At 30.3% G+C, this 25,086-nt stretch overlaps 3 protein-coding genes across 7 annotated transcripts in view; 2 read left to right on the top strand and 1 right to left on the bottom strand.

Moving 5' to 3' along the window:
• Positions 1-6,353, top strand: part of LOC145186566 (uncharacterized) — a 337,374-nt gene extending 331,021 nt beyond the window's left edge. The window contains exons 2-15 of one of the 2 annotated variants that reach the window (XM_090077446.1): positions 295-520; positions 964-1,152; positions 1,262-1,369; positions 1,461-1,700; positions 1,837-2,064; positions 2,223-2,399; positions 2,540-2,668; positions 2,917-3,174; positions 3,337-3,423; positions 3,601-3,762; positions 3,841-4,049; positions 4,666-4,821; positions 4,907-5,304; positions 5,577-6,353. In XM_090077446.1, coding sequence (XP_089933572.1) covers positions 442-520; positions 964-1,152; positions 1,262-1,369; positions 1,461-1,700; positions 1,837-2,064; positions 2,223-2,399; positions 2,540-2,668; positions 2,917-3,174; positions 3,337-3,423; positions 3,601-3,762; positions 3,841-4,049; positions 4,666-4,821; positions 4,907-5,304; positions 5,577-5,994 — 2,838 coding nt within the window. In that variant the 5' untranslated portion in view covers positions 295-441 and the 3' untranslated portion in view covers positions 5,995-6,353. Of the gene's footprint in view, positions 1-191; positions 521-963; positions 1,153-1,261; positions 1,370-1,460; positions 1,701-1,836; positions 2,065-2,222; positions 2,400-2,539; positions 2,669-2,916; positions 3,175-3,336; positions 3,424-3,600; positions 3,763-3,840; positions 4,050-4,665; positions 4,822-4,906; positions 5,305-5,576 lie in introns of those variants that run through there. The other variant, XM_090077445.1, reaches the window with a different exon arrangement.
• Positions 6,354-7,626: 1,273 nt separating this feature from the next.
• Positions 7,627-11,256, bottom strand: LOC145188137 (uncharacterized). Of its 2 annotated transcripts, XM_090077448.1 has the most exons (5): positions 9,938-11,255; positions 9,537-9,649; positions 8,859-8,926; positions 8,612-8,777; positions 7,627-7,901 (listed from the first exon to the last, which is right to left on the bottom strand). In XM_090077448.1, exons 1-4 carry the CDS (start codon positions 11,127-11,129, stop codon positions 8,633-8,635), a joined length of 1,518 nt encoding a protein of 505 aa, XP_089933574.1. In that variant the 5' UTR covers positions 11,130-11,255; the 3' UTR covers positions 7,627-7,901; positions 8,612-8,632. The 2 variants fall into 2 exon arrangements, with proteins under 2 accessions (XP_089933574.1, XP_089933575.1); XM_090077449.1 differs by lacking the exon at positions 7,627-7,901 and having other exon boundaries at positions 8,859-9,002; positions 9,938-11,256.
• A 2,746-nt stretch (positions 11,257-14,002) lies between these two features.
• Positions 14,003-16,007, top strand: LOC145195944 (zinc finger CCCH domain-containing protein 10-like). Of its 3 annotated transcripts, none has more exons than XM_090077463.1 (3): positions 14,005-14,128; positions 14,763-15,702; positions 15,833-16,007. In XM_090077463.1, exon 2 carries the CDS (start codon positions 14,896-14,898, stop codon positions 15,670-15,672), a length of 777 nt encoding a protein of 258 aa, XP_089933589.1. In that variant the 5' UTR covers positions 14,005-14,128; positions 14,763-14,895; the 3' UTR covers positions 15,673-15,702; positions 15,833-16,007. The 3 variants fall into 3 exon arrangements, with proteins under 3 accessions (XP_079929575.2, XP_089933589.1, XP_079929576.2); XM_080073450.2 differs by having other exon boundaries at positions 14,035-14,241; XM_080073449.2 differs by having other exon boundaries at positions 14,003-14,128; positions 14,763-16,007.
• The last annotated feature ends 9,079 nt before the right edge of the window (positions 16,008-25,086 follow it).

Genomic DNA, 25,086 nt, shown 5'->3' on the forward strand with positions numbered 1-25,086 from the left:
TGTATTGACAAATTTTGAATTAACCTACACTAGATCAAAACATATTTTAGATATAGAATTTAAACAAGAAAAGTTATAGCATTGACAACCTGAAAACAAATTAAAACCAAATTTAATGTTTTGTACAGAAGGAAGTTTCAAAACTCGCTCTCATTTTTTTACTCAAGCGTGAACAAAATTTAAGGTAATTCAAGCATGACAAATTAAAATCTGTTTAGTAAGACATTAATTTTTTTTATGATTTTTGAACAGAAAGATAATAAAACTTGTTTTAAATTCTATTTATGAAAAAAGGAAAACTGGAAAAAAAGAAAAACTAAAGATAAGTAATTTGTGTCCGTACCAAAACACCTGGGCTTGTAATATATTATTTCCCTTTGTGATGGTTGCTTTCAATGTTTTGTCGAGTTTTATGGGAAAGTTATTCTTAGATGACTTGAAATGAAATATAATAAAATGTGGACGGTGATGTTTATACCGTTTATATTGTCTAACATAGCAGCTATACACAGGTTAAGAGGTAGGTCATCTTATTTATACGCATCGCTCGCCAAAAGCGATGCCAAAAAGTAAAAATGTATGCAAACTAACCCTCAGTGGCGTACCTAGGGTAAATAGCGCCTGGGGCAAACACCGATCTCGCGCCCCTCTTCCCCCACATAAAGTGCTTAATTACAACTTTTTAATAAATGATGACACAAACTTTATTTTATATAATATATTTATTTTATATGATATATTATTTCTTAATTTATTTTATATAATTCTCGCTTATTGTATCGCAACCAAGCCTCTTTTGCGCCCCTTTCAGGCTGGCGCCCATGGCACGTGCCCTGCCTGCCCTACCCTAGATACGCCACTGCTAACCCTGTGTATAAAAACCCCTTCAACAGTTTATTATCTTCAGGCCTCCTTTCCATTAAGTATTTATAAGAGAACAGTAACTTTGAAATGTTCTTTTAGATGATCCAGACTGTAGCCTTTACTTAGGCTTTGATAGATATAATGCGGAGCATCTTTACGATGACTCAATACGTGAAAACAAAGCCACTCTTGCAAACGGAGCATCAATTAGTAAATTAGATGGAAGCTGCGGTGTTTGCTTGCAACTGCTCGATGGAGAGGTTATCTTAGACGGTGAGAACTTTAAAGGTGAGGTTACACTAATAACAAATCAAATAACAAATGTTTATAGTTTTTTAATAACGAATTTTTAAAAAGTGAGAAAGTACAATACTTTTAATCTCATCTTTACGTTTAGGTGTACCACACCTGGGAATAACGATAGCTTTAATGGTTAATATTGTTAATATCCGAGGGGCGCATGAGCTGTTTCAAACTGTTGGTTCTCATTCAGATCACAAAGAAGGTATAGTCAAAGACGGAGATAATACGACGGAGATAACAAGACGGAGTTGATTCCTTTGTGATAATATTTTCTATCTTATTCGTTTTTCTAGGACAATATCATTTGGAAGTTCTTGATGGTAAAGTGCGTTGGTTTCACCGTAATGAACATGGCGAAACAGTATTCTCTGCGGAAACCTCAAAACAAGAAATTGATGAAAAAACATGGACCGAGCTTGCTGTTACTTATGATGGACATTCTGGAGTATCTAAAATTTATAAAAATGGGATACTGGTTAAAGAAGAAGTATCTGATGCAATGCCTTTGTCAAGTGATTGGGGACTTTTTGCAGGTAATCTGATAATAAAGCTAATCTTTTCTGCATTAACAGGTCAATAACTAAGATATAGATGATTGCCAATCTTTTATGCTAAATACTCGGTATTCCGCAAAAGGAGAAAAAAAATTTTTTTTAATCTTTTTTTTAGGCATTGGTAATTTCAAGGGAGATCGTGAGCTTAAAGGTTATATCGACGAATTTTATATTTTTAATAGAACATTAAATGATTCTGAGATATCCACAATACATTCGTACTGCAAAGGAGCATTAGCTTCGCAAATAATGCATCTTCGATTTGGAGAGATTGATGGAAATATTTCTATAGATTCCTCTTACCAAGGAAATAATGGGTATTTCATTGGAAAAGTAAAAGCAGGTATTTTTTTAAACAAAAATTAGCTCAGATTAAGAGTTTTTAATCTGTAATTCAGATTAAGTAGAAATGCGTTAATGAGTGTTTATTTAGAATATTTTTTCCTTTAAACTTTATGAGCTGAAGAAATTTACCAAAACTGTTTAATAAATTTATTTTAGGGTCTAATGGTACATGCGGACCTGCTGTGCAAGTAGCAGCATCGCAATTAAATGCAACATCGGAGATATCATTGCATGGATCTCATTTCCACAATAAACCTACTGATGCTTGTACAATTGCTTTATGGGTTAAACTGGAAGATGAAACAGGAAAACATAGGCTTTTTTATACAACAGGTTTTAATCATTTAAAAAGTAGTTGCTTACCTTATAGCTTAAAATATTCCAAGTTCAGTATGAAAACATGAGCTAAAAAACTTAAGGAAGTTCTCCTTTGTTTTAAGACTTAAAACGTTTTCATAAAGTCTCCCTTATAGGCGGCCACTCATTGCACACACACGAACAGTATGAACTGAGTGTTCAAGAAGGGGCAATTCATTGGGTCCATCACAACGAGTATGACCAAAAAATATTTTCTGTTAAAACTGAGCCAGTAGTTGTTAAAAGTAAGTTTCTTTTTTTCTTTTCATAGTTTATTTCTTAACGTTTTGCTTTATACTTTGCTAATCATCAAGCTATTTATTTAGGTTTTGGTGTTTTAATTTTTATGTTAGTGAGTTTTAAAGTTTTGTTAAAATTTTTTTTGTACTTAAAGGCGTAGTAGTTTTTTTAAAAAAATGAAGGAGATCATAAGTTCAAAAAATTTTTATGCAATAATTTTAAAAAAAAGTAAAACTCTTGTGAAAACTAATAGACGAATGGACCCACATTGCTGCAACTTATGATTCCACAAAGGAGATTGCAGTAATATATGTTAACGGCGATATTAAAGAAGGAGCTAACGGTGCAGGAGCACTTTCGGAAGATTGGGATGGAAAAGCAGCTTTCGGAAAGCATTTCGGAGAGAAAGAAGGCTACGATTTTTTTGATGAAATTGAAATGTTTAGTCGCGAGTTGTCACCTTTAGAAATACGCCAAATGTTTATGAAATGTAGTGATGTTTTGCCTTACGGTAAATAAAGTTGCTTTTGATAAAATATTGTTGAGCTTTTGTTAAATTGCTGATGTAAGCTTTTATTTGACTAATTTTAAAAAAAGTCAAATTAATGTGAAAAAATCACAAAATCACTACTTGATAAGACTAGGTCAAATTATTTTTATAATGCTTGTTAAGGAATGCGGAGTTCAATACCGAACGACAAATATGTACGTTTATTGGAATTACTTCACAAGAAAAATCCATCTAACCGGCATAAAAGAGGTTGACATATATCTATTAAGCTTAATGGAATTTTATAGGCTGTAAAAAGATATTTTCAATAAAAAAATATATGTATAAATAATAAACGAAATTTTAAAATATTATAAAAGTTTCTAAATAAAAAAATCTTAATAACAAAAAAAACTAGAAATTCCTTTTAATGTGATCAATTTTTAGATACTCAAAATCAGTCTCAGTTGATATATATGACCTTTGATCGTATTGCTGGAGATAAGGTTTATGATGATTCAGGCTATTCTAATCAAGGAAATTTGATCGGACTGTCAAAACTTGCCAGAGATGCTGGAAAATGTGGTCATGGACTTCGATTTCAAGGCGGTAAGCTTGAAACATATGGGAAAGGGTTAAAAGATTTATTTAAAATCAATCTTTAACTTGAGCAATTTTTAAATACAGGTTATATTCTCTTGAATGGAAACGCAATTAAAAACAAACCACGAACAGGAATCACAATTGCAGTGTGGGTATACATGGATTCTATTGAAGGACAGCAAGAAATATTTCAAACCATTGATTCAAAAAGAGCAGTTAATAAACACGGAATGTATTACTTAGAAGTTAGTAACGGCCAGCTAAGATGGTTTCACAGAAATGAAGAAGGAGAGGTTTGTTATTATAATGCTTTTTGTTTTGTTGGTTAATTTCTATATAAACAATTAATGGCAGTTGCTACTTTTATGATATTTATTATAATTATCATAATTATTTTGTTGCTATAATAAGAAAATTCATAACTTCAATTTATAAACTTTTGACAGGTTTACATATTATTCAAATAAAATGAACTTGGGAAGAGAAAATCTAAGGTCAATTCTATATGAAAGAATCCAATTATTGGTTCGAAACTCAAAATGAGAAAATTTTAACGTTTTAAGCCAAATTTGTGATCAAGTTGTGAATGTTGCCATCTTAACCTAAATTAAAGTATGAAAGTTTAAATTTTAACCCAAGAACTGATTAAAACGTATCATTGAAAACTAGTTTGAGATTTAAGGTAGCAATTTAACTGATAAAACTGATTTGAGATTTAAGGTAGCGTTTAAAGGTTAAAAACTTTTGCAAAGTTTTGAAAAATGATATTATTTAAAGAATATAATTTTAATAAAAACCAAATATGCAATATAATGTCATAAAAAGCAAAATGGAATATAATAATAAACCAACTTTTCAGATAAGTTTAAAAACGTCTACACAAACATAATATAATCACTGTTCCTTCAGACCATATTTAGCGTTGAAACTGTCAAAAAACCACTGTTTCAAAAAGAGGTATGGATTCACATTGGAGCAACATTTGACTCAGAATCAAAAAAAGCTATTATATATGGAAACGGTGAGAAAATTCAAGAAGATGATGGGTATGGATATCTTTCGCAGGTACAAGTTAATGAAGAAATTTTTAAGATGAATTTCTATTTTTCTCTCTTGGAGTGCGTACATATGCCTATGTAATTTAATTTAGGATTGGGATGGTCGAGTCAGCATTGGAAAATTTTTTGACGCTTCTGATAACGGTGAAAACTTAGAGGGAAGAGAGTTTCATGGAATACTTGACGAGTTTTACATCTACAATAGAGCCTTAAGCCAAGTAGAAATTAGTCGATTAAGTCAAATATGCGACTTTAGAAGAGTTGTACTTTATTATAGCTTTGAAAAAGTTCGAATGCCAAGAATATATGACCAATCAGGATTATCTAATATTGGTCAACTTATAAACCGTAGTGCTATTGTTGATGGTAAATGTGGACATGGATTAAACTTTTCAGACCACAGCTATATTTCACTTTTTGGCGATGAATTTCGGCAAAAGCCATCGAATGCAATTTCAATATCGGTATGGCTACGACTCAATACAAATAGGTATACTAACATAAACTGATATAATGATTAATATAACTAATATAATCTTGATTCTTAAAGTTCGTTTTTTATGAAAAAGTGTAAATAAATCATGTAATGTAAACAAAATTTTATAAATTAAATAAAATAAAAGGATTTTAAATAAAGCTATGCTATGAATAGTAAAATAAAACGATAATCACAAAAAACAACATAAAAAAAGAAAAGATATAAGTTAAATCAGTTAAAGCAGTTCCAAATATTTAAAAGAAAAAATTCCCTTACTTTTTCAGGGGCCGCCACGAAATATTTAATACAATTGGTAGCCGTTCACTTCATAAACACGATCAATACGATTTTGCTGTTATAGACGGATGCATAGCTTGGTTTCATAAAGACCATTTAGGAAAAGAAATTTTTAAGATAGATACTAAACCTGTATGTAGACCAAGGCTGTGGATAAACTTAATTGCGACTTACGATTCGCAAGAGGAAAAAGCTCAGGTGTATTTAGATGGTATCCTTGTTAAAGAGGCAAAAGGTTCTGGCTATTTATCACAAGATTGGGGTCATTTTGCTGGTATTGGATTACACTATTACGAAAATACCCATTTAAATGGAGCAGTAGATGAACTATCAATTTATAATTATGCTTTACCACCTGATGAAGTTACTTTTATATCAGCAGGAAACTGTAATTATGTTGTCTAAATTTTGTTTTAGCATTGATTACAGTATGAGTCCCCCAAAAAAAAGCCTAACAAATCGTTTTAGAACGATTGATAAAGACCAGTGAATAAAATAAGAAAAATAGGTTTCATTCCATTTACAAAAATCATAAAGTGATTTGCTGAAATACGATAGTGGAACCGTTCTGTTAACATTGAGCCAGCGTATTTATTCACATTCACAAATATATATTTGTTAAATTTAAATAAAAAAACTCATGACGCTCTGTTTAATAATACGCACTGTATATATAACAAATATTTTGTATATTATCATTTTTTACCTTTTACTCAATATAAGATAAATATCTGGCAGCCAATATGCTGGGACTGCACACATTATTTTTAATGCTACTTTTATATGGAGTTTTATCGATATGTCATTGTGGTAATATTGAAGTTATAACTAAAAAACTTTAAAATTGAAAAAAAACAACAACTAAAAAACAAGTTAAACTATAATTGTTAATAATTTAAACCCATTTACTTTTTTAAATCTTTTCATCCGAAGCTTAGTCACATCCAGCAAAAATTTATTCTACAAATGTTATGCGTTTTTTTAAAAATAGCATTAAAGCGTTACACATTTACCGATACCACATTTGCGGATGAAAAACTCACAAAAAAAATTTTCTTAAAAATTTAACAGGTAATTTTTATGTAGGAGCCATAGTCCCTCTAATTTCTTGAGGTTGAATAGTTGGAAACAAGACCTAAAACGAACTAAAACAAAGAGTGGGTCGCAAAAATAACAAAATATAATAAATACAAATTGACTTAATTTTATATATTACGGATAATTAATATTGTTATACCATTTATTTTAGCATTCAGTATATCTTGTAAAATTCTTTAAATTTAAATGTTGCATAAAGTTCTTCAAGTGTGTTAAACTTAAATTTGTATTACAAATTTAGACTTATAAAAACTTGTTTCACAAGTGGAACCAGGGAATCGAGAAAAAATAGAACAAAACTTATTTTCACTAATATTAAATAATTAAGAAAATTCTTTAAACTTACTGAAGTTGGAATGAGATTTGTTAAGATTTGGTATGTACTTTAAACCTAAAAGATTTTGTGAACTGAAATTAAGCTGTATACACTGATTTTGCAGAGTTAAATTTTCTCCTATTCAAAAGTTATTAATTGGAGAAAACATTAAAAATAGTTCACGTGTCTACCTCACGTGAACTATTTTCATAAAACAAGGATATGTCATGATATTTGTTGGTCAAAGATAAAATTTCTCCTAGGATTTAATGCGGCAAATTTCTGGTTATTGAACTGATTTTCAACTTTTTTTTTTCTTTTGTATAAAAAAAGGTTTAAAATAACTTTGTAGCTGAAACTTTTGAACGTTATTTTAAAACGTGAAAATGTAGGACACATTAGAAATAAAGGGAAATCACAGCATGAGAAACTGATATTATTCAGTGCTCTGATAAAACTGTATAAAAGATATTTTCCAAGCTTTCTATTTTTAAAATATAACAAATCAAAATGGTCAGATCATCAAAGCATGAAATCCGAAAATACGCAAAAATATTTGGATCGGAACTTTAGCTGCCTTGAAGGCATAAAATACTAACCAAAAGAGACTTTAACACAAATTATGAGTTACATCTTACTGACTTTTAATGTCTGAAAAAATAATTTAACTTCACCCAATTCAAAAAATAAATAACATTCGTATTTTCTATATCGTCATTCAAAGACAATAAAAAAACCCAAAAATTTGATAGCATCACAAACGAAAGAGAATTGTTTGCAACAATAACAAAGTCCATAATTAGAGTTAAAACAATGAAAAATTCCCCAAAAGAGCAGCTCATCACGAAGAATACGATACTAATCGGATGGTAGTAGTAAGGAACTTTAAAACGAAAACCTAAAAAATATAATCTTAAATTAATACATTTTAGCTATAAACATTCTTATATATCAACCAAGTATAAAATATCAGAGACACAAGTACTCAAAAGACACAAATACTCAGAGTCACAAGTATTCAAGAGACACAAGTACTCAAGTGACACAAGTACTCAAGAGACACAAGTACTCAAGAAACACAACTACTCAAGCAGTAATTGCAAAACGAAAAATCATTCAAATTTAATCAGAAAAATCAAAACATCGGCTTTTGGTTTTTCGGCTAATAACAACTAATAAAGAATAAAGTATAAACTTCAATATCAATTTAAAATAATTTAAATATTTAAACATACAAAGTTACAAAACTCCACAAAAAAAAAAGGTCATACCTCACATGCCATATGCATTTGTTGTTTTAAACACATAGAGTTAAATTTTAATAAACTTCAAAAAATTTAATATATCTTAAAAGACAAATATGAAGTTGGTTCTTTACTCGTTATTAACCGAAAAACACTGATATTTAGGAAAATCATGCGAAAGACAAACCAATGATTAATAAGCCATGTGATATTTGAGACCCTGATTTTAAAACACCATATTGGAGCACAATACTTAAGAAAAAGATATTTACCTAAACCTTTTGTAAAAAACAATCATAAGCATATTTTTTGGGTACATTAAACATAGAAAACAAAAATAAATCAATAGCTTAGCTAATAATACCTTGACAGTGACTTTTATGAACTAGTGTTTAGACCTATAGTTTATGGGTTTTTCTGCATCATAAAGTAACCCCTTGTAATATTCACTCATTTGATAAATGGGAATATCTACATGAGTAGATTTGCAAATTGCATCTGCATCTACCCAAAAGGATTGACCATTTAATCTAAAAAATATTTACAATTACTTAAATATATTATAAAAAAAAAATTACTACTTAATTTCAACAGAAAATATTAACACTCACATATTGTGCATAGGTGACACAAGGACTTCACTTAAACCAGTTGTTGTTGATACACGCTTGCCTATTATCTATTTCAACAAAAAATTTTACCTGCATTTTGTGTAATAATACATCAATCATCCACACAAGTATGAATAAAAACTTCTATAATATAAAGATACATTTGAGTAAATATATTATTGCCACTTTAATGGAAAATGACAAAGCTTTGTTAACCTACAAGTAAATAGATGTTTTTCTAAGGGAACAAACTTCTACAAAATTTTTTTCTACCTCACAACACAATTTCAACAGAATACTAACCGCAGAAGGAAAAAGATCTCCCGAACAGCTTCAAGAATAAATTATTTTCCAGAATTATATTACTGGAATTAAATTATCCATACAAATTAGTAAAATATCAAGTGTTCTGCCATTTAGACACTGGTTAGCCATCTCCTTTATATTTAGATACAACTTATTGTAGATGTTTAAGCTCTAATGTTGGAGAAAATTTTTTAAAGAACCAGATTTTTATGCATTGAACTATGATCTACAGTCATTTTCCCATTCAGAGTAAAAAGACGATATTTAAATATAATCTTTAATAGTAAGATTTTTTTGACTATGTGATAAAGAGACACACAAAACAAAAAAATGATACAAATTGTTTAAGAAATATTTTGAAAAATCTTTTACCCTGTGATCCAATCTTAAACATTTATTTACATAGCCCGAAGTAATAGAAGAACCACACAATGGCTGTTGAAGTTTTCGTTTAATTTTCTTTAGTATATGGCTGTTAAAATCACCTGGAAAGATAAACATTAATGGGCAATTCCTTTATCATACTCATGTAAGTTCTGTAAAAACAAATATTTTAGATTTACTTATAAATCTAGAAACCTCCAGATAAAAACAGTTCCTTTAACTCTCTTACATTTTGCATACCAAACATTGTGTGTAGGTAAAATAAAATATCTGATGTGAATGAGTTAGATCTCTTAGTGTACAATTCCTTGTGATAGGAAGAGAACTATAGGAAATATTTTTTGATACTTAAAACCCATTTTCTAAAATTTATGTACTGAATTACTTACTTGATTTTATAGTACTCTTCTGGTTTAGAAAGACAGTGTTATTGAGAGAAAACTCTTCATCTTTCAATGAAGACAACGTTTCATGTGCAATGTCATCACTCTTTCTTTTTGAATTTCCGTGTATTTTACTTTGACATTTGTCTTTAACACTATTTATTTGACAATTATTTGTCACACAAGTTCTCCTAACTTTTCCATCATTGAAATGTGTTGGAACATGTCTTGCTAAACCACTCTGTGTTGCAAATGAACCACCACATCCATGTATAACACATTTAAAAGGCTTTACATCACAGTGCCTTAAAACATGTGTTAACAACCATTTATGGGAGCATGATGGATGATTAAAGAACTTACAATTTTTCCATAGACATGAAAATGCACTTTGATAAGAGGCTTTTAGAATGTGTTCATTTTTAACATGTTTCACTAACTTATCAGGTAATAAAAAATTACTTTTACATTTATCCCATTTGCAAACAAATAAGTTTATATCAGATACATTCTGATGCTCCAAATTTGAGTTTTTAGTAGAAGTACTTAAAGTTAGGTAATTAGGATCACGAGTAACTAGAAGTTCAAGGTCTTGATTTTTTAACAATATATCATGCAGCTCTAAGTTTAAATTTACTTGTGTGCATTGAAAATCATAATTTTGAATAAACTCTATTCTTTTAGTTGATTCCAAAATGTACTCAAAGTTTGAAGAAAACACACCATCTTCTGAACTAACAGATTCATCTGATAAAGGGTTTTGTTTATTGATAGAAATATAACCACATAAGTCATTAGCACCAGAGTCTGGACATTGAGACAAACCATTATAAATGTTTTTTTTTATATTACTCACCAGTAATTCACTCTTTAGTTTGACATGTTTTCTATTATGTATTAAATTATTACTGAATATATTGCTAACATTGTGGGGTCTTACAGGATTAGAAAGTGATTTACCAGAATTTACTATGGTGGTTTTTTTCAAAAAACAAGCTTTCTTGATAATCTTATTACACAAATGTGATACATCTCCATTTTTATGTATTGATTTTCTTCCAAAATGATCATTGTGTTTAACATTAAAATTGCTCTTGGAATAGGACTTATTGCTTCGTAAACTGGTGTAACATTCTTGTGCATGTTCATGTGAAGTTCGTAAAATACCCAACTTTAAAGCCTCATTATTACTGTGCATAATCCTAGAGCTTGCATAGCAGTTGTTTATATTACAATATCTTATACAAAAAGTAGCTACTACTGCTATAGATATCTTTAACTTTCAATACTTATCTAAAACAAAAAGATTATTGCTTGTATGTGTATGTATGTATGTATGTATGTATGTATGTATGTATGTATGTATGTATGTATGTATGTATGTATGTATGTATGTATGTATGTATATATATATACGACATTACCGTTAATGTTTGTTTGTAGTGACATTACCGTTAATGTTTGTTTGTAATTTAATTTAATAAATATTTGTAATTAAAGCTGAAGATGCTAGTATCAATAATATAGCGAAAATTTCTTAGATAAAATAAAAAATTAGTATTGAGAGAATTCGTATTTATTGAAGTTCATATATTATATTTATTCAACTCTCATACAAGATGTCGTCATTTAAAAAATATATATATATATCTTAAATGACGTCATTTAAAAAATATATATATATATATATATATATATATATATATATATATATATATATATATGAAGACCACACTGGAAAAACAATCAAGCTACATTTTTATTGTTTTGAGTAAATTAGATTTTAAACTTCAAAACACCATAGCTCACACCATAGCCTCACTTATTTGATGAACTAAATATCTGTGTAATTTGATCGGTTTTCTAATTATATAATCAAATATTATATAGTTAAACTGCAGCCGAATATAACAGGGGCAAAAACCCAAAAAATGCAATATATATATATATATATATATATATATATATATATATATATATATATATATATATATATATATAGGGCTTAGTGGAAAAAGGATAATATTTGAAAACGACGAAAAATAAAATAAGTTAGCCATTTTACAGCTAAATGGCGAACTCATTACATTAAATGTAGTTTCTATAAAATATTATCTTTCATACGCTCATTTATTGAATTTGCCATAACATTAAACATAGTTTCTATGAAATACTATTTTTATACGCTCATGTTATGAATTTGCCATTTAGCGACAGTGGCCATCTCATTTTTTTTCGTCTGATTAGCAAATAATGAAATATTATCCTTTTTCACCGTTCATATACATGTGTGGGGGTGATTAGTTCTTTTAAGCGGTGCTAATTATACCGTTAAAAATAATTCATGAAAGTCAGTTCTTTTGTGTCGGATCTTGGTGTCATTTGGCAACTTGACTAAGCGGAGCAAACTAGGGCCGGTCTTAATTTCAGGGCCGGGATATTTTTTTCCTTTTCGGTGTAAAGTTTATCAAAAAACATATACAATAGAATGTAATTGTTAAAGTATAATACCTTAAATTCATTTTGTGATTAACAATAGAAAAGGAGGTATCTGAAGATCTGTTGTCTAGAGATTTCAGATTGAGAGTAGCATCTCAAAAGGGTATTTCTTTTAACTTGCTAGGTGTAAGATATAATAAATACTAAAGATTTAAGAGCTTAAGAACGTTCTTGTTACATGTTGAGAAAATATTTGAAGAAATGTTTTTAAATGATATATCATTTTTTATTTGATTATAATTTACAGTAATCTTTAATGGTTTATAATTTATAATATATTATTTACAGTAATCTTTAATGACATAATTTACAGTAATCTTTAATGGTTTAAATATTGCTTTCCTTGTGACACTCCAATGTTATATGAATATGATATTTAGAAATCACTTTCACGAATTATTTTTTGGCATTTATAGTATTAAGCAATTCACTTTTTTAACTGAATTTTTTTACTTTTGATTGACTTTAAAAAATTTATGAAACGTTATTGAACTCATTTCCGTTTAAAAAAAAACAGCTTAAAAAAATTATTTCTTAGATAAATTAGCTCACTATTATTACAAATGAAATTTAAAATATTGTCTAATTCTTTTTTTTATATAATCTGTTACTAAGAATACTGCAGCAGCGGCTTTTAAGTTCTTTGAAAATCTTTTAAAAGTAATTTTTTACACAGGAAAAAGTTGAAAAATATTTTTAAATAAACCAAGAGGAAAAAGTACAAGAAAAAAAATTAGGACAACCACACAAAATACCACTGTGTAAAAATTTGCTACTTAAAGTGGTTGCAATAAAAACCTTTCTCTACACGTTTAAACATTTAATGTCGGAGATGTCAAAGAAAAGCTTTTTCTCGCAATCATAAACAGGTAGAGTAAACACAGTTAAAAAGCTGTCTAATACCATTTTGTAATCACCTCGATCAATTCAAAACAACAATATTAATACTTTTAAGCAATGCTTTTAGACTTATCAAGAATTTCAAGAATTTCCAAACGACATTAATTTACGTCTTGAGAAAAAAGAAAGTGAGTCTAATAAAAATATGAATTCAAACGTTAGTTTGTCGAACATTAAACAGACTGAAAAGAGACCTACATGCTTTAGCCAGTCAACGGTCTTGTAAGAATTACGAATAATAACAGGAAAAGATGGGTTTTGTTGTTAACAAAAAAGTTTTACATAAAAAACGTTTATTTATGATACTTATTTTTTGAAGTGCAAAACCAAAAGTAGAACAGAAGTGTTAAATTATTTTTGATAAAATGATTTATTAGGTATTTTTATCTTTTTATCTCGGCCCTCTCGTCCTAGAATAAATCCTGGTTTGCTACAAGTAAATGACTTATTTACACTTTAAATTAATTCAAGTTATAGTTGTATACTCTGGGGCATTTGTATCATTAAATTTTACACGTATAATTTTTGTTTTCCTCAGATGTCAACTTGATGTTAAAAAAAAAAAAGAAAAAAAGGAAAAAGAAGAAACGTGCGCGGTCTTCTTAAAGGCCCTTATTCCTACTTTTTAAATAACAAAAACTTTTTTTCGGTGCCGTAATTTGGAAATAGACTCCAGACCTTTAGCTCGCAACATACCTACTGTTGTCTTTGTACACTTGTAGTCATCGCTTTCAGACGCTCCTCACCTTGGTTTTTCTACAGTAGTTTTAACCTTCTTATGCGCCTTCTTTTTATTTGGTATTTATTTATATTGTTGCAAACTCCACGCTTTAATTCATAAAAATAATTTTCTGTATGCCTACACAGACATTCCAACCTGCGAGTAAGATTTTAAAACAAATGAATGTAAGGTACGTACTAATTAGGAACATTTGCAGTAACAATAAGATATTTTATAGACTACCATTATTTCGATAAGTTTAATCAATTAAAAATAGCTACATATAGTTAAAATAATGTTATGCTGCTTTTAGATGATAAAAAGCTTTCCTCCTTTTCTTAACAAGCTAATTTATCTAATACACAAGATTAGTTTTTTCTAAGGCTTCTCATGTTATTCTTCTTGATTTCTTGACTTCATAAAAGAGTTGGGCTGGAATGTTTGTCTTTGGTATATATCAGGAAAAATCAAAATAAGTTGCGCTAGCCTTTTAGCATTATTTTGTTACTTTAAATATTAGAAAAGTTACCAATTAATGAAATGTTTTAAGTTTTTGATCTGTTCTCATCTTATTGGCAAATTTCTCTATTATTCTTTTTAATTCGAGTAAAAAGCTATTACCTACGTATAGTTTCTTTTAAATTGCTAAATGGCATACAAGCTTCAGGAGTTTTTTAGCATATTTAACTTAAACAGGTATTTATATTTCAGCATTTGAGCAAAAAGTAGCGTGCTATTTGCAAGCATTCCTGTCAAGTTCGCTGTTGCATTGCTTTGTTACGCAATCCTACAAACTGCTGCTTTCTGCGGACGTTCTGCGGCGAATTAGTATAGCGCTTAGAGAATGTCGAGCAATGCTAGTAATGAAGATAAACAAAATAAAGGTACTTGTCGAGATTATGAGCGAGGAGTTTGTAACCGCGGCAATAGGTGCAAGTTCTTTCATCCTGAAGGTGTATCACAGCCTGACCAAAAACTCCCTATTTGTAAAGATTTTCAGAACAAGGGTTGTGATAGAATGAAGTGCAAGTTTTTGCATATTACACAAGAAGAAGAAGCTGATTACAATAATACTGGAATTTTGCCTGCGCATGGAGGTCGATCTGATAAAGTGCGAGCGTTAATGGGGTCATTGGGTGGTGGGGGTTTAGGAGGTAATAAATTTCAAGCTGGTGTTGGAACTGTTGGTGGTGATGTTTGTAAAGACTTCCTTAACAAAATATGTCAAAGAGGTAACAGGTGTAAATTTCGTCATATATCTGAAAGAGAATATCAACTTGAACAGCAACTTGAGGCAGTTAGTTATGGTACTGCAATGGGTGCAACCATGTATGGTAAAAGAAGACGCGATGATTTTAGTGATATTGGTGTTATGGGTGACTCAAGGCGATTAGTGGATGAAAATGAACTATTAAGAAGAAAAATTACTGACTTACAAAGACAAGTAGTTGATTTAAGACAAATGAATGACACTTTGTATGATCAAAATACACGATATCGAAACCAGTTGCGTGGTATTACAGCTTCACAGCCAACAACAGATCCATATTTGAATAAAGCATATTCAGCGTCATCGATGTCAGTTGCTGCTGCTTCCTACGATGGATATACAAAGTTTTAGTTGGTTTATTTAATTGCACAGATTATAACGGTGATTTTTTTGTTCACAGTTTATACATTGAGAATTTCAAAATAATCTCATAAATATCTTAATGGATTTTTCAATGTATTGATTGTCTAATAATCTTGACTAATGTTTAAAAGCTGTTTTTCTGTTTAAGAGTGGGAGTCGAATGGTGATCATCAAGTCAATTTAGAATATATTTTGTAGTTAGCTTATTTTCATGTATATATGACTTAGAGTTTTCCCTTTTCTATTCTGTGATATATTTATTACACGCCAAATTAAAATGTCATGTTTGATGTCAGATTGGTAAAAAAAAATTGTAAAACTTAGCCTGACAGTATGTTTTAGTGCGAAGAGATTTGTAATTCAAATGAAATACAAATCACGTTTATATTACTTTAATTGAAAAATCGTAAGACTAAAATTTTTTTTAATGAGTCAAATAACATTAAGTGTACTTAAACTAGATGTAAGATTTTTTGGTAATAACGAACTTATCTAATAAGATTTAAGTTTAATTACCCATTAAATTCTTGATAATGCAGCTCTGTCAGACGACGATGTAGGCGCTTAAGCTCCGGTCTACAATAAGAAATTTCAGGTTTTATTGCTCATAATTCCGGAGATAGATTTAGGCTTTAACTATTTAAAACCGCTGTTAAAAAATTTTAATATCATAAGCAAAATGGGCTCTATTTTTACTCTAGTAATATAAATTGGTTGTAACAGTTTTTAGTGTAAGAGAGTTATTTTAAACATAATGTTGAGTAAAATTTCATTTTTAACTATTACCTCTTGTATTGTCTGCACGCAAAAATTCTGAAGATTTTTTTTATTGAAAAAGGGTGTGTATATATTACATGGGTATATGCAGAATGTAAAATCTGAGAAAATTTTTATATTCCTTTAGAGTAGTTACGAGGAAGTTTAGTCCTTATACAATCCAATATCTCTAAAGTTTTAAAAGAGTAAATTATTGCCTATTAATACTTTTAAGTAAAAAACACTGGTTTGTTGTAAAATTGTTTCCGCGGTATTAAAACATCTTAATTTTCAGCAATAAAGTCTATACGCTAAAAGTTGTCATAAATGAGCCACAAAACACAAGACTAACTGGAATTCTTAATGTCAGTTTTAATCATAGCATTCTAATTTCGATGTTGCCCTTATTCTCTGAACTTGTTTATTTAAACCGGATTATACTTTTAATATAGCTTCTTGCCACATAGTTGGTTCAACCAGTTTTAAATCTCTTCCTATTTTGTCTTTTTTATGTTTATGGCTAGAACAGCTGGTATAGAAAAGTTGGTCTTCAGAGTCATTGTAAACTATTGGCCATCAGTATCTTATTTTTGTTAATTATGTTCTAGAAAGCTGAGTTCATCTTCAACAGTTCCATCTCTAGATTCCTCTGTTCGTGGCTCTACATAAGTTGTGAGTGTATAGCTTGCTTTTCCAGAAAAACTGCCAGTGAAATGGTCTTCTGATCATTTTTCTCTCAATTGATTTAAACTTTCTGAGTTGTTAGTTGTCCTGAAATTACAAAGTACATTTTAATTCAACACAAGAACTGAAAAAAGATAAACTAAATTTTGTTTTCATCAGGTTGCTAAAATCTTACACATTTTTTCTGGAATATTACCCGTGAGTAGTATTCTAAAGAATATTAGTGTTCCTTCGTATGATAAAAATAAGTTTAAAATTTGATACCTATGTGACATGCGTTTTAACTTATGAAATTATTTTTTAAGTTTTAAGTATTATTTAATTGGCATAGATTTGAATTCCAGTGACCAAAAGACCATTTTTCTGTTTTTTTTTTTTAGTTTTATAGAATAAGTGTTCTTCTAGTCATGATTTTAAAAAGGGAGAAAGAAGAAAAAAATACCAATTAAAAGAGTTTTCTATTTTTTTTCAAGCACTTCTAAAAATTGTTTTAGGGTTCCAAGAAGAGAGAAAATTTATTTACCGGACCATCGATTTATTTTATCTAACGGATAGTGATCACCAGATTGTATAAAATGAGCACCGGCGCATGCTTTTTCGGTTTTTAACGAATAAAAAAAATTTCTGTATAAGTTATTTAAAATAAATCTAATTTAAAATAATTAGGGAGGGTCAAAATATTTTAAATATAAAAAAAACGCATAGCATGGTCTTTCTAGCAGTTTGTAATGTTAAATACGAATTCGCTATGGTGGACATTGGTGACTCGGGAAGACAGAGCGATGGTATTTTTTTAAACTGCACTCTTGATTATGCATTGAAAATAATAATTTAAATTTTCCTGATCCCAAAAATATTGGTAATTCTGAAAAAATATTACCATGTGTTTTAGTTGTTGATGAAAAACAGATGATGAAACCTTATCGTAATAAAAATATTCCTCTGGATCAAAGAATATTTAATTACAGACTTTCAAGAGCCAGAAGGGTTATGAAAAATAATTTGGTATTGCAACAACACGCTTTCATATATTTCGCAGGCCAATTCCCACCCAACAACAAGTCGTCTTAAAAACAAATTGAAGACGTCTTGAAATTGGTCTTATAGATGTCTTAAACTGGTCTCAAATGAAACACAATAAATCATCTTATCTAAGACGTCTTAAAGTTGCAAGAAATCTATCAGAATAACCAGTTTAAAACGTCCGTAAGACATCATAACGAGACGGTTGTCGGAACAACCAGTTTAAGACTATATATATATATATATATATATATATATATATATATATATATATATATATATATATTACACACGTCTTTTTAAGCCGTCTTAAACTGGTTGTTCCGACAACCGTCTCGTTAAGATGTCTTACGGACGTCTTAAACTGGTTATTCTGATAGATTTCTTGTTAAGATAAGTTAAGGACGTCTTAAACTGGTTGTTCTGAAAGACATCTTAAACTGGTTATTCTGTAAGACATTTTAAACTGGTTATTATGAAAGACATCTTAAACTGGTTATTCCAAAAGACGTCATAAACTGGTTGTTGCAACAGACGTCTTGTTAAGATGTGTTAAAGACGTCTTAAAATGGTTATTCCGAAAGACGTCTTGTTAGGATATCTTACGGACATCTTAAAATGGTTGTTCCAACAGACGTCTTGTTAAGATGTCTTGCGGACGTCTTAAACTAGTTATTCTGTAAGACGTCTTGTTAAGATGTCTTGCGGATGTCTTAAACTGGTTGTCGGAAGACGTCTTAATGAGGTGTGGAAAAGCCGTCATAAACACGTCTTTAACTAGTTGCAGACGTCTAGACGAGTTAAAGATAAGTTACATACGTCTTAAAGTCGTCTCATGTTGGGTGGGTTATTGCTAATCTCGATAAAGTTATTTTAATTACACAAGCGATTGTAGCTTTGCATAACTTTCTTATGAAAAAAAGATCAGCAAATAATTATCACTACTGTCCCACAAATTACACTGATATTGACGGTCCTGCTGGATTTAGACCAGGTGATTATAGGAAAGATAATTTATGTTCCGCTGCACTTCAACCACTGACACAATCAGGTTCTAACAACTACTCAAAAGATGCAAAACAGGTTAGAACAACTTTAAAGAATACTTTAATACACCAGAAGGAGAACTGGGATGGCAATTAGACTTAGTAAATAGAAACTCATAAATTTGAAAAAATGTCAATCAATCAGTTCCTGTCTCAATTAAAAAGTGAGCAAAAGCTGTAAATTATTACTTCTGTAAAGTTACTGAAGTTTAAGTAAAAATATTGTTACTCTTAATAAAAAACAAAGATTGTGATTCAAATGTTTATTTGTGTAATGCACATTTGCATAACTTTGATTACACATAAAAATAAAGCATGAGAAAATAAAAAAGAAGTTATGAGATAAAAAGCATCTTCATAAATAAACTTAAAAACTTATTATTAAAGGTGACAAAAAAACATAAAAATAAACCATATAATTTCAGGGTAATGTCTAACAACTTTAAAGCAAAATATTATGACACTTTTAAAGCTAATATTATTTAAAGATAAGTATTATACAGTTGATTAATAAGTAACAACTGAACTGGTAGAATTCATTTGCAAGGTTAACTTTTAACAGTTGGCACTTATGCTTTTAATCATATATTAACTACTGTATCACACTTCAACAATAGCTTTAAATTTTGAATTTAAAAATAATAATTTTCATGTCAATCTAAAAAGATCAGTTCATCTAAAGAAGTATTTCATGGAGCATATAAACCTAAAAGTTTTAACATATATTCATATATATACATATGAATATATTAACCTAAATTTCTTCTTGTTCCCCGTATTTTATATTGAAAGAAGTGTTTTTATCTTTATCACAGCCCGTCTGAGAAACATCTCTGTCTCTCAACCACTTCATTAACGGATTGTTGTCGGCCATTTTTAAATTTATTTTATTTTCAACAATTTCGATACGTTTTTTCTTTCAACACGATTGCTGAGTTTGCATATTTTAAAGGATCTGGTTGGTTCCTTATTTAAGTTAATAAATTTGCCACAAATAAAATTGAAATCTATCCAACTTTTTTGCGAAACGAAAAAATCGCCAGGCGATAAAAAATATTTTTGTACGCATGCTCAGAAATATTCGCGGGAAAAAAAATCGCGTCGCGCGAAATAATTCGTTCCGTGGAAATCCGCTTAAACAGTTTTGTACTTACGTCTGTTTTAGAAATTGTATCAATCTAGGTGCAAAACTTGATGCAACAAGATGCAACAACAAAAGTTTCTTTGCTTTACAAAAAATAATGAAATATTTGTAGATATATATTAAGTTTTACTGTTTGCAGACAATGAATCATAGTATATATTTAAGCTGCTGTCGAGTCTTCTTCATTTAGGGAACATAAATTTTAAAAAGTTATTTCTTATAAAAATCTTGTTTTTATAAATGACGTTTTTTCCAAATGTGAAAATGTTTAAAAACTTTGGTTGTTTTTTTTACCTGCTTTTAAAAAGTAAATGATAAATTAATATTTATATAAATCATACTTTTCATTTACCATTATTATTTCATATTTAATGTTTTGATTATTATCTTTTTTTTTATAGAGACTAAAGTAAGTACATGAACAACTTCTTAAGGTTTAAACCCAGGATTTTAATAAAAGAAGTGAAAAAAAGTGGAAATGACAATGTCGGAATTGACAATAATTATGAACATAATTATATCAATAATTGGTATCGATAGAAAAACTTTAGCTGATTTTTATCTTAATTTTGACTAAAATTTGATTTTTAAGAAAATTACAGAGGGTAGGGTCAATTTTAGACATCTATAATATTCTTAAGTCTTATAACTGCTTGTTTAGAAAACCTTAGTTTTGTAACCCCAAATCGTAACGTTTAATGGTTCAACAATAATGGCCTCTTCAATTTAAAGATGCTGTTCTTTACTTGTCATAAAAGAACAGAGAAACATAGATAAATTATGCCATGAATAAAATGAGCCAGCGTCACGTGAAGTGTTGCATCTGAATGGATTTTTCAAAGATTAAAATTAGAAATTTGTTCAAAAGTTCCGGATTCCAGTAAATGAACCTTCACTTTTTATCAATCTCAGTAGTTACATTATCGAAACGAGTCCTTTAAAATGACCATGCAGTTAAACTTTATTTAGTTTAAATTAAGTAGTACAGTAAACATAAAATGCAAGATCTAATTAGGATAATAGAAGAACATACCATATATATATAGTATATATATATATATATATATATATATATATATATATATATATATATATATATATACAGGCGCGGATTTAAGGGGTGGCCATTGTGGCAATGGCCATTTAGTTTAAATTTAACGGCAGCCACGTTAGATTTGGGTTTTTTCGCTTAAGGAATATCCCTAAAAATTTCAATTTGTCTGCCGTAATTTACAAATTTTGGCTATAGAGATTCCTGCCATGGCCACAACGGTTCTTATTATACGTTAACGACGTTTTATTCAATCAATAAATACTGCGAAAAAATATTAAAATACCGATCTTTTATCGAAATTTAAACCGTGAAAATAAAATTTTGCCACATAGTTACAAACTATATATATATACAGTATTGGACAAAACATTTGCAACCAACATCGAACAATGCTAAAAAGTGTTCCTAATTTTACATTTCTTAAAAACGAAACGAACTATACTACCACAGCAAACAGTTTAGGAGTCTGGAGTCATAGCATGCCATGACATGAGCAATCAGCTGACAGGTGACAGCACACATTTCGTTGACAAGTGCCATTTTGCAGCGGACAAAACAAGTGCAACTTTTTTGGTTTGTTTCATTTTCTTAAGTCTGGTCCGTGTCACCGTCACGGAAGTTTTTTAATAATTAAAGGAAGTATCCAGAAGTTTCCAGAAGTTTCCAGAAGTTTCCAGAAGCATGCAGAAGCTTCCAGAAGTTTCCAGAAGAAGCATCTGGAAGCATCCAGTAGCATCCAGAAATATTTTTATGACTTCAAGTGCAAAAATGGCTCCCGACAGTCTTGGATTGGAACTAAGAAAGAAAATTATTGGCGATTACGTAAGTGGAATGTCACAAAAAAGTATTTGTGATAAATATCGCGTGAAAAAATGGACCGTATCAAGACTATGTTCCAAATATCGTTCTACGGGGATGTTGGCAGCAGATAACAAAGGTGGAAGACCGCGTTCCACCACTTCTAGAGAGAATTCTATGATCGTCAGATCCGTCAAGAAGGATCCCTGGATATCATCAGTCGAGATACAAAAGCAATTAAAGCTGCCTGTATCGGACCGAACAATCAGACGACGTGCTGTTGAAGCCGGATTGTTTTCTCGACGCCCTGCAAAGAAACCGCTTATTTCACTAAAAAACCAGAAGAAATGACTCCTGTTTGCTACATCTCATATTGACTGGAATGTGCAGAAAAGGCGAACTGTCCTGTTCAGTGATGAATCGAAGTTCAACATTATTGGGAGCGATGGCATTTGCCGTGTACGTCGACCGGCCGGAAAACGCCTCGATTTACGTTACTGCCATAAGACAGTGAAGCATGGTGGAGGCAATGTAATGGTCTGGGGGTGTTTTTCTGCTAACGGTCTAGGTCCAATACATTGAAGTGATGGAAAAATGGACCGTTTCATGTATAAAAATATCCTGAAAGATGTTATGTTACCTCATGCTGAATGGAATATGCCAATAAAATGGGTTTTTCAGTAAGACAACGATCCGAAACACACTACAAAAGTAGTCAAGCAGTGGTTTCAAGACAACCACCTATCGATGATGGATTGGCCGCCTCAATCTCCGGATCTCAACCCTATCGAGAACCTATGGGAGATCGTCAACCGCAGAATGAATCGTGAAGGTGTTCGTAATAAGGATCAACTGTTTGAACAAATCCAAAAGGCCTGGGCAGCGATTCCACAAAGTTTCATTGATGACCTGATCGAATCTATGCCTCGAGGATGCAAGGCTGTGATCGACAACAAAGGATTCGCGACGAAATATTGATAGCGAAATACGGCTTGGTCAACATTTTGTCGAGTTGCACTTGTTTTGTCCAGAAGGAAATCAACTTTTTTTAATACTTTTGATTAATTTATTAATTTTCGTGTACAAATAATGAACTTTGTGATGAATAAAACTTGAAGAACTTTGTCTCTAAACAGTTACATAGTTATTTCTCTAAATTAAAAAAAAGCAGCACTTTTATATAAAGAAACTAAATTAGCATTATTTGGTTGCAAATGTTTTGTCCAATACTGTATAATATATATATATATATATATATATATATATATATATATATATATATATATATATATATATATATATATATATATATATATATACAGAAGCGTGCAAAAGTTTATAAACAGTTAGATTTTTCAAGTTATTTTATCATAACTTTTTGACTTTTCAGTGAAAATAAATGAAATTTTCAACAATTGTTCCAATAATGTGATTACATATAAGGGAGAAATTCAAATTTTATTGAAAACATAATCGTGCAGAAGTTTATAAACAAATGAAAAAAATTCAAAAAAGAGCTACTATTTCTAATTCCTCCACAATATTTCCTCGCAGCACATTAGTATTTTATTGGATAGCCTCTAGACTTTAATATTGCTTAACAACTACAAGGTAAGGGTCTGCGTCTCGTTATTTTTTTTAAATCGAGACGAGACGAGACGATCCTAAAAGCTTTGTCCCGATTAGCGATAAATATCGAGACAATTTTCAATTTTCACTCGAAATCCGGGACGATACCGAGACGAAACGAGATGTCCCGGACAAAATAGGAGCTTCACAATTTCCCGGAATTTACATCTTTTTAACGGGACATAACGAGACATAACGAGACATAACGAGACATACTAGTTAATCCTTAATGTGAAATTTAGTATTCTGCTGGGGCGCTCGGCCATTAAAATTGTTTTGGTTACTTTATCGTAGTTAAACTATTTACCGAGACTTAACTAGACAAATAAAAATTGAAATGAAAATTTGCATGTGTTTCATTTTTTTTATTTGTGATTGTTGTACTGTAATGCAATTAACTAAATTTTATTGGCAATAAATAAAAGTTTTTAATTACAAACTTTGTCAAACAATTCATTAACTTGTGTCACTAGTTGAAGGTGCATTGGATGGTCCAGCAGTTGGAGCTTTGGATGGTCCAGCAAAAGGAGCTGGAGCAGAACTCCTTGAACTGGTTATTAGTGGTGTAATACCTGGTACATGAGATGTTGTAGCATTAGAGATTCTAGAGGAGGCCGTACTTGCTCGTGACATCGGCTGACTTGGCAGTCTTGGATTAAGCTGAATCTCAACCACATCATCTGATTCAACAACATTGGCTTGATCACTCTCTTGAGACAACAAATCTGGAAGGAAATTTACAAAATTTTTTTAAACTGAGTAAAATTTCAGTTTGAAAAGAATTTAAAAGTTTAAAGTTAAAACAAAAAACATAGAAGCAATAAATGGAAGTGACAAAATTTAAGATTTTACTAAAGGCAAAGATAAAGTTAAGATCTCTCTTTAGAATTTTTGTGAATGCCCTACCAGGATCTTTGTCATCTTCTGAGGTCAGTTTCCAGGACTTGATTTGAACCAAAGTCATAGTTCTGTTGGATATAGAGCAACTTTTCAACATTTTCCGGCTGAAGCTTGGTCTTTTTGTGTGTGACTATGTTTCCTCCTGCAGAGAAGGCCCTCTCGGAAGTGGCCGAAGATGCTGGAATTGCCAGGTAACGCCGTGCCGCTTCAGCCAAAAGAGGTAAAGTCATTTCATGTTTTTTCCAAAACCCAACAACATTATCCTGGGCCTCTTTCATTGGCCAGGGATGCATATTCTTGTAGACATCCCATTCCTTGGCAATGTCGGACTTGTCCGAAATTGCTGTGAGTTGAGAATGAAATTCAAT

This window comes from Hydra viridissima, unplaced genomic scaffold (assembly GCF_058129835.1).
Source record: "Hydra viridissima isolate aposymbiotic clone 2 unplaced genomic scaffold, HvirCarnegie_v1 scaffold_2, whole genome shotgun sequence".
NCBI lineage: Eukaryota > Metazoa > Cnidaria > Hydrozoa > Anthoathecata > Hydridae > Hydra > Hydra viridissima.

Bases quoted from the DNA above. Each gene is read 5' to 3' on its own strand.
- LOC145188137 (XM_090077448.1), bottom strand. From the start codon at position 11,129: ATGCACAGTAATAATGAGGCTTTAAAGTTGGGTATTTTACGAACTTCA. The intron at 9,650-9,937 runs GTAAGTAATTCA...TTATCTTTCCAG, and splicing joins GAAGAGTACTATAAAATCAA to GTGATTTTAACAGCCATATA. The intron at 8,927-9,536 runs GTAAAAGATTTT...TTGTTGAAATAG, and splicing joins GTTTAAGATTGGATCACAGG to ATAATAGGCAAGCGTGTATC.
- LOC145195944 (XM_080073449.2), top strand. From the start codon at position 14,896: ATGTCGAGCAATGCTAGTAATGAAGATAAACAAAATAAAGGTACTTGT.